This window comes from Ammospiza nelsoni, chromosome 27 (genome assembly GCF_027579445.1).
Source record: "Ammospiza nelsoni isolate bAmmNel1 chromosome 27, bAmmNel1.pri, whole genome shotgun sequence".
NCBI lineage: Eukaryota > Metazoa > Chordata > Aves > Passeriformes > Passerellidae > Ammospiza > Ammospiza nelsoni.
This window is the reverse complement of record NC_080659.1, coordinates 4613781-4622425: the sequence shown is the minus strand read 5'-3', so window position 1 is coordinate 4622425 and position 8645 is coordinate 4613781. Positions and strand designations below refer to the sequence as shown.

General features: G+C 70.2%; 1 protein-coding gene across 1 annotated transcript; it reads left to right on the top strand.

Moving 5' to 3' along the window:
• Positions 1–1823: 1823 nt before the first annotated feature.
• On the top strand, positions 1824–7425 carry ADAMTSL5 (ADAMTS like 5). Its single transcript, XM_059490010.1, has 13 exons — positions 1824–1870; positions 2112–2454; positions 3344–3395; positions 3462–3633; positions 3822–3882; positions 3951–4059; positions 4146–4273; positions 4357–4474; positions 4874–4957; positions 5543–5706; positions 5799–6033; positions 6270–6341; positions 6974–7425. The coding sequence occupies exons 1-13, from the start codon at positions 1824–1826 to the stop codon at positions 7285–7287; spliced, it is 1899 nt and encodes a 632-aa protein (XP_059345993.1). The 3' UTR covers positions 7288–7425.
• Positions 7426–8645: the final 1220 nt, after the last annotated feature.

The window sequence follows — 8645 nt, the reverse complement described above, 5'->3', positions numbered from 1 at the left end:
GGACACTGAGGAGGGACTGGGGACAATGGAGGGGAACTGGGGATGAAGTGACAGGGACTGGGACAGAGGGACAGCAGCTGAGGACACTGAGGAGAGACTGGGGACAGAGTGACAGTGGCTGGGACAGTGACGAGGGATGGAGACAATGAAATGGGACGAGGACAAAGTGACAGGGACAGAGCGAGGGGGCCCTGGGGACAGAGCAAGGCACCAGGCAGGGCCCTGCTGAAGCCTCGGCCTGAGGGGGCTCAGTTTTGGGGTGTTTAGGCTCAGTTTTGGGGTTCGAGGGCTCCGATTTGGGGTGCAGAATTTCGCGGTTCAAGGGCTCAGTTTTGGGGTGTAGGAACTCAGTTTTGAGGTGCAGAATTTCAGGGTTGAAGGGCTCGGTTTCGGGGTTCAAAAGCTCGGTTTCGGGGTGCAGGAGCCCGGTTTCGGGGCGCAGGTCTCACCCCCCGGCTGCACAGCTCCAGCAGCAGGTAGAGGTGCCCGCCGTCGGCGAAGTGCCCGTGCAGGCGCACGATGTGCGGGTGGCGCAGGCGACACTGCAGCTCCCGCTCCCGCTCCACCTGCACCGACAGCAGCCCGGCAGCCCCGGGGGGACCCTCAGGGACCCTCGCGGACCCCCGACACAAACCCGCGGGGATGGGAACACACCCAGACACCCGGGGAGGGGCACAGGAGAGGCTGTGCGGGGACACCCGGGCACTGTCCCCTCTCCCCGGGCAGTGTCCCCGGGCATTGTCCCCTCTCCCTGGGCACTGTCCCCTCTCCCCGGGCAGTATCCCCCCGCACTCACCCTGTCCCCCACGCCCGCGGCAGCCAGCCGGGCTCTCGGGATCACCTTCGCCGCGTAGCGCCGGCCACTTGTCACCTCTGTCACCTGGTAGCAGCGGCCGAAGGTGCCCTGCGAGTGACCCCGTGGGCTTGGGGTGCCCACCCAAGTGTGGGGCTCGGAGCCCCAGGGACCGGAGCTGCTGGGGCTCAGCACCGTGCCTCAGTTTCCCCTTTCCCAGATGGATCGGGACCCTCGGGGGGTGCGGGTGTGTGATCCCCCCATGGTGCCCAGCGGGGAGGGGGCGCTGGGGGCAGCTCAGGGGGGGCAGTTCAGGGGATTTACCTCTCCCAGGAGCCGTCCCCGCTTGTAGAGCGTCCCGCTGCCTTCATCCCGGAGGTACCAGCCCGGGGGGGGCTCAGCCCCTGCGCTCCCCGGCTCCATCCCGCCCGCTCTGCGCGGCACCGGGGACACCCCGAGGGACACCGGACACTGTAACCCCTTCAGCTCCGGGTGCGGGTGTCCCTGGCGGCCAGGGGTGCTGTGTGCTCCCCCCGCACCCACACCCACCGCTCTGTTCCTTCCCAGCCCAAACCCCGATCACAAAGCGGAGACCCCCGCGGGGGTCCCGGCCCTCGGGGATGAGCAGCACCGGAGGGTCCCGGATCGGGATCCGACTGTGCAGGGAGCTCCTGGCGCCTCCTCCCCTCCTCCGCTGGGGCTGGGGGGGTCCCGGGGGGCGCTGATGTTGTTTTACAGGCCCCAGGACGCCACCACCCCCCCACCCCGACCGCCGGAGCTCCGGGCCCCCAAGGGTTAACGGGCGGCCGGGGAGGGCTGGGCGCACCTTTGGGGCTGGATATTAATAACGCGGCGGGGAGGGACGGCAGGCGAACGGGGAGGGTGTGTGTGTGTGGTGGGGGGGGAAGCCTCGTCCGGCCCCCCCGGAGCTGCGCAGGCGATGCCCGCTGGCCCCGGGTCCCCCCCGCTCCCCGCCGCCGGCACGCCGAGCCGGGACGGAGCCGCCGCGACGCGGCCGACGAGGGGCGGCATGGCCGGGAGGGGCCGTGGGGGCGGCTCGGACCCCCACGCTGCCGGGTAAGCTCCTGGTTTGTGCTTTAACCCTCGCGGACCCCCCTTGTCCCGAGACTCCGCGCCTTCCCGCAGCTCCTGCGGGGAAACTGAGGCACGCGGTGCCCCCGCGCTAGAGCGGGGTTTGGGCATCACCCACCGGGCATCGCCCGACCTTCGGCGGGGTCCGGACGATACAAACACCCCCCTGGAGAGGCGGCAGCGCGACCCCCCGGCCCTTCCCCTGTCCTGCTGGGGGCACCCACAGCCGGGGGGTGCCGGGGGCTGCCCGCGACGGGACGGAACCGGCCCAACCGGGGGATTCCCCGACACGGGGATGGGACCCCCGCACCCCCCGCACCCTCCTGGCACCTCCCTCAGCCCCGGGCAGGGCGCTCTTGGGGGGCTGCAGGATCGGGCGCTGTGGGGGCCTCTCGCTGCCCCCCACCCCGCTCGCCCCACGGCGGGGCCGGATCCGGATCGGGGAGCGACGCGGGAGCCCCGGCGAGCAGGTCTGGTCCTGCCCCGGCAGGCAGCGATCCCGGCCCGGCGCCCGCCGCGGGGCCCTGGGGGCGGCGGGGCCGTCGCCCGTGCCGGGGCTGCGTGGGCACGTGGGGGGGACACCCCGCGTCACCATCCACCCTGTGTCACCCACCCCGTGTCACCCACCCCGTGTCACCATCCACCCTGTGTCACCCACCCCGTGTCACCCACCCCGTGTCACCATCCACCCTGTGTCACCCACCCCGTGTCACCCACCCCGTGTCACCATCCACCCTGTGTCACCCACCCTGTGTCACCCACCCCGTGTCACCATCCACCCTGTGTCACCCACCCCGTGTCACCCACCCCGTGTCACCCACCCCGTGTCACCATCCACCCTGTGTCAACCACCCTGTGTCACCCACCCCGTGTCACCCACCCCGTGTCACCATCCACCGTGTCACCCACCCTGTGTCACCCACCCCGTGTCACCCACCCCGTGTCACCCACCCCGTGTCACCATCCACCCTGTGTCAACCACCCTGTGTCACCCACCCCGTGTCACCCACCCCGTGTCACCATCCACCCTGTGTCACCCACCCCGTGTCACCATCCACCGTGTCACCCACCCCGTGTCACCCACCCCGTGTCACCATCCACCCTGTGTCACTATCCACCCTGTGTCGCCCACCCCGTGTCATCTCCCACCCCGTGTCACCACCTGATGTCACCACCCCGTGTCACCCCTCACCCTGTGTCACTCACCCCGTGTCACCCACCCCGTGTCACCACCCAGCATCACTCACCCCGTGTCCCCCACCCGCCTGTCCCCGCTGGTGGCACCAGACCCCACATCACCTCCCTGGGGTCTGGCTTTGCCCCCCTCACCCCCATCCCCTCTCTGTGGTCCTGGGGGTGTCTCGGTGGTGTCCCCACCTCGGTGGCCATGCTGGGCAGGGGGACAGCCCGGTGCCACCCCCCTGTCCCCGGACTCAGGGCTCTCTCTCTGCCCCGCAGGTGCTGGCGGCTGCTGCTGCTGGCCTGGCTCAGCCTGGTGGGCACGGCGCAGGTGAGGGGGCTGGGGGGCACCTGAGGGGGTCTATGGCACCCCCTGGGCTCCTTCATCCCACCCCAGCGCTCACCATCACCTTCCTCACGCAGGACCCAGCCCTGGGGACACCAGAGAGGGTCCCCGAGCCCCCAGCCCCTGCTCGGCCCCAGGGGACCTGGGGGTCCTGGGGACCCTGGAGCTCCTGCTCCAGCTCCTGTGGGGACGGGGTCGCCCTGCGCAGCCGGCGGTGCCTGCGGTGAGTGGGGGACGGGGCAGCACTGACCCCCCCTCAGCTCCCAAACCCCCCCATGTGGCACCCAAGGCCTTGCCACCACCTCGGCCTGGTGCCACCAGGGTGCCACCATCCCTGTGGTGGCTCGGTGGCATCGCAGCCTTGGAGCTGGGGGTTCCCTGTGTGGGACACTGCTGTCCCTGTGCCCGCAGGAGCAGCGAGGAGCAGCCGTGCCCGGGGGACCCGCGGCAGCACCGGCTCTGCCAGCTCCAGGTGAGTGCCGCGGCACCCACGGGGCTGTCCCCGGTGCCCGTGGCCGCTCCATCCCGGTGCTCCCACAGGGCTGCCCCGCCGGTTCCGTGCCCTTCCGGGCCATGCAGTGCTCGCTCTACGACAACCGGCCCGTGCTGGGCACCTCCGCCCGCTACCGCTGGGTGCCCTTCCACGGAGGTGAGTCCCGCCGTGCTGACGGCACCACCGGGGCATCCCGGCCGTCCCCGGCATCACCCCAACCCCTTCCCACCCTGCTCCGGCAGCCCCAAACCTCTGCGACCTCAACTGCCTGGCCGAGGGACACAATTTCTACTACAGCTTCGGCCGGGTGCTGGACGGGACGCGCTGCAGCCCCGGCTCCCCGGACCTGTGCGTCGGCGGGCGCTGCCTGGTGGGTGTGAACGGGACTGGGACCCCCCTCGGGACCCCCCAGGCCCGACCCCCGCGCTGAGGGGGGGTCTGCGCTCCCCACAGAGCGTGGGCTGTGACGGGATCCTGGGCTCGGGCCCCGACGCCTGCGGGCACTGCGGCAGCGGCCACGGCTCGTGTGTGCTGGTGCACCGGCTGTTCCAGGGCTCCGACCCCTCCTCCGGTGAATGAACCATTGCCCCGGCCCCCTCCATGGGTGAATGCTTTGGCTCTTGGCTCCCCTGTCCTCCTGTCCCCACCCGTGTCCCCAAGGCGTGGCCTGGGTGCCCCATTGTCCCATCCCTGTCCCCCATCCCGAGGGTGTCCCTTCACTTGGGGGGGTTAACTCATTGCAGAGGGGTCACTCCTGGCCTGTGGGGGGTCTGTGATGTCCCCAGCGGTGTCCAGAGTCCCTGTCCCCACATGTCCCTGATGTCCCAGCACGTGGGGCCCAGCTGGGTCAATGCCCCAGCCCCGGGTCCCCTCTGTGCCCGTCCCCTCCCTCTCTGTCCCCCCGTGGTGCCCCCTGGGCCCTGCCCAAGCTCTGCCCTGACTCTGCCCCCCCCTCCATCCCCCCCCCCAGGATATTTGGGGTATGTGAACGTCACCAAGATCCCGGCTGGGGCCACCAACATCAAAGTAACGGACAAGAGCCGCAATTACCTGGGTAGGACCCGAACTGCCCCCATCCCTGTCCCTCCCAGTCCCTCCCAGTGCCTCCCAGTTGGCCCAGGCTGGTGCCAGCTGTGTGTGCGGGCAGGGCAGGGCAGGGCAGGGCAGGGCAGGGGTGGCCGTGTCACGCCGCGCTGCTCCATGTTTGTCCCTTGTTTGTCCCTTGTCGTGCCGCGCCGCTCCCTCCCTCGGATGCTGTTTTGAGCATCGCGGGGTCACTGAACTCCCAAGCGCTCGGGGCAATTTTCCAGAGGCCGCGGCCGCGTTTTGGGAAGGAGCCAGCGCGGGGCTGGAGCACCGGGACAGGGACCTCCATCCCCACCCCCGTCCCCTTTCCCCGTTCCCATGCAGCCGGAGCCCCTTCCCCCCTCCCGGCCGGGCTTTGGGGGGGCTCGGGGCTGGCTCTGCACACCCGGCTTGGGCTGCGGCTCGGGCTCGGAGCCAAGATCCGGCAGGAACGCGGATTGCCGGAGCCCCGAGCGCGGCTCCCGGCCCACGGGAGAGGCCTCCGGAGGGGAGCGGGCCGGGGGTCCCGGGGGCCGTGCGGGGCTCGGTTGAGCGGAGCCGCTCCGTCCCGCAGCGCTGATGGCGAGCGACGGCCGCTACGTCCTCAACGGCGACTGGGCCATCGCATGGCCGGGGCCCTACGAGGCCGCCGGGACCCTCCTGACCTACAACCGGGCCCCCGACGGCACCGAGAGCCTGGAGGCGCCCGGACCCACCCTCGAGGACCTGCACGTGATGGTGAGGACAGACGGACACGGCGCTGGGGACAGCAGCCGCCCCCGTTCCCACCGCCCCTCCCAGCCCCGCTCGTGTCCCCCCATCCCCTCCAGGTGCTGCTGCAGGAGCCCAACCCCGGCATCGAGTACCAGTTCTGGCTGCCCCGCGGGCACCCGCAGCTCGGCCGCGGGGACACGAGCGCCCTGCGGCAGCCGCAGCCCCGCGGGGCCGGCAGCCCCCCGCCCCCGGAGCCCCCGCAGCCCCCGGAGCCCCCACGGCCCCGGGGCTTGGCCACGGAGCCACCGCCGAGGAGCCCGCCGGGCCGCAGCCAGGATGGGGATACCGCAGGTACATCCTCGGGGGTCCCCACGGCACCCCCAGGCCCCTGCTGGAGCATCCTGGGCTGCCATGGTGGGGGGATACCCTAAAAAGGACCCTAAAATCCCTCGCCAGGGCTCTCAGGAGCCCCGTGTGACCTCTCTGGGGTGTGGACTCTCAGCCTCCTCTCCCAAGGGTGTGTGAGGGGGATTTTGGGGGTCAGGAGTCCCCTTTGCCCCTAAATTGCTGCAGTTTTATCCCCGCAGGGCGCTGCGGGAGGTGCCGCCCGCCCAAGGGGCGCTCGCAGCGCATCCGGCACTTCTGCCAGAGCGACTTCGGTGAGAGCCGGGCCGGGAGCGGCTCGGGAGGGTCCCGGGGGCGGGACAGGGACAAGGACATCGCCAGGGACAGGGCCGAGGACATTGCCAGGAGCGGGAAGGAGCTCAGGGTGATACTGAGGGCAGTGCTGGGGACAGGAATGTGCTCAGGGTGATGCCAGAGGCGATGCGGGGACGGAAAGGGGCTCAGAACGATGCCAGGGATGATGAGAGGGATGGGAAGGAGCTTGAGGTGATGCCAGGGCCAGGAAAGGCTCAGGATGATGCCATGGGTGGGAAAGAGCTCAGAGTGATGCCAGGGCCAGGAAAGGGCTCAGGGTGATGCCAGGGACAGGAAGGCACTCAGGGTGACGCCAGGGACAACAAAGGGCTCAGGGTGATGCCAGGGCCAGGAAAGGGCTCAGGGCGATGCCAGGGACAGGAAGGCACTCAGGGTGACGCCAGGGACAACAAAGGGCTCAGGGTGATGCCAGGGCCAGGAAAGGGCTCAGGGCGATGCCAGAGGGTGTGAAAGGGCTCAGGGCGATGCCAGGGGCAGGAAAGCGCTCAGGGTGATGCCAGAGGGTGTGAAAGGGCTCAGGGCGATGCCAGGGCCAGGAAGGCGCTCAGGCTGCCCCATCCTCCCCCCGCAGTGTTCCGCGGGCGGATCCTGGCTCGGCGCTTGGTGGGGCGGGAGACGCGCTACGAGGTGGCGGTGGAGGCGCGGTACCGGCAGCGCTTCCCGCTGGTGGCCCGGGAGTACCTGTGGGTGCCCAGCACCTGCGGCTGCCCCGCGCTGCTCGAGGGAGCCGAGTACGTGCTGATGGCGCTGCGCCACGTGAACCACGAGCACACCCTGAACCGCGTCCTGCTGCCCCCCGACGGCTACGCCCGGCCCTGGACGGCCCGCGAGGCGCGGCTGGTGCGGGAGGCGGCGCGGCACTGCCCGCACCCCCGGCCGCCCTGAGCCCGGGCATCCGCGGGCACCGCCGGGCACGCCGGGGCTCCCACCGGGCACCGAACCCTTCCTGTGCCCCCCTCCCAGCAATGGATCCCCCCACTCATCGCGCCGTGCTTGGGGCCCGCGTGGCAGCGGGAGGGTGGAGGGGGGTGGTAATTTATTGGGTTTTTTTGCAGGAAATAAATTGTTTATCCCCTCGCTGGCTGCGTGTCCCTTGCTGGCTGGAGATGGCCCAGGGGGGTCCTCCCTTTTCTGGGGGGGTTCTCTGTGGGCGGGGGGGCTCCTCCGTGTCCCTCTCTTTTCAGGGGGTCCCCTCTGTGTCCCCGTGGGCAAGGGGGGCTCCTCAGTGTCCCTCCACTTTGGGGACTCCCCTCTGTGTCCCCATGAGCAGCGAGGCCTCCTCCATGACCCTCGGTGTCCCCATGAGCAGCGGGAGGGCTCCTCCATGACTTCAGGGGGTCCCTTCTGTGTCCCCCCATGAGCAGGGGGTCTCCTCCGTGCCTCTACTTTGGGGGATCCCCTCTCTGTTCCCATGAGCAGGGGCTCCTCTGTGTCCCCATGAGCAAGGGGGGGCTCCTTCCTGCCCCTCCACTTTGGGGGGTCCCCTCTGTCACCCCATGAGCAGGGGGGCTCCTCCATGTCCCTCTCTTTTCAGGGGGTCCCCTCTGTGTCCCCATGAGCAGAGGGGGCTCCTCCGTGTCCCTCCACTTTGGGGGCTCCCCTTTGTGTTCTCATGAGCGGGGCCTCCTCTGCGTCCCTCAACTTTTCAGGGGGTCCCCTCTGTGTCCCCATGAGGAGGGAGGTTCCTCAGTGTCCCTCCCATTTCAGTGGGTCCCCTCTGTGTCCCTCCACTTTGGGGTGTCCCCTCTGTGTCCCTCCCTTTTCAGGGAGTCCCCTCTGTGTCCCTCCACTTTGGGGTGTCCCCTCTGTGTCCCCACGATTGGGGGTCGCTCCGTGTCCCCGCGCCGAGCCCCTGAGCCGTTCCCAGCCCGTGTCGCCGTGTCTGTCCGTGGCTCCGTGCCAGGCTCTGCCTGCCGGGGTCGGGGCCCTCTCGCTTATCTCCCTTCCGCCGGAGCCCAGCGTGTCCCCCCCGGCCGTAACCCAACCCTGGGGCTGGTGGCGGCCACCGCGGGGCCCCTGTGGGGACAGGATGTGATCAGGGGGGCTCTGGGGCACTCGGGGGTCCCTTGGGGTGGGCTTGGAGTCAGTGCCAGGGGAAGCTGAGACCCCTCAGCTCGTGTGGCTGGGGACTGTCCCCAAACTCGGCGGCTGCCAGCCCAGGAGGGTCCTTGGCACATCGGGTGGCACCAGCAGGAGCCAGAAATGAGCCGCGGGAGCAGCTGGGGAGCCCAGAGCTGAGCCCA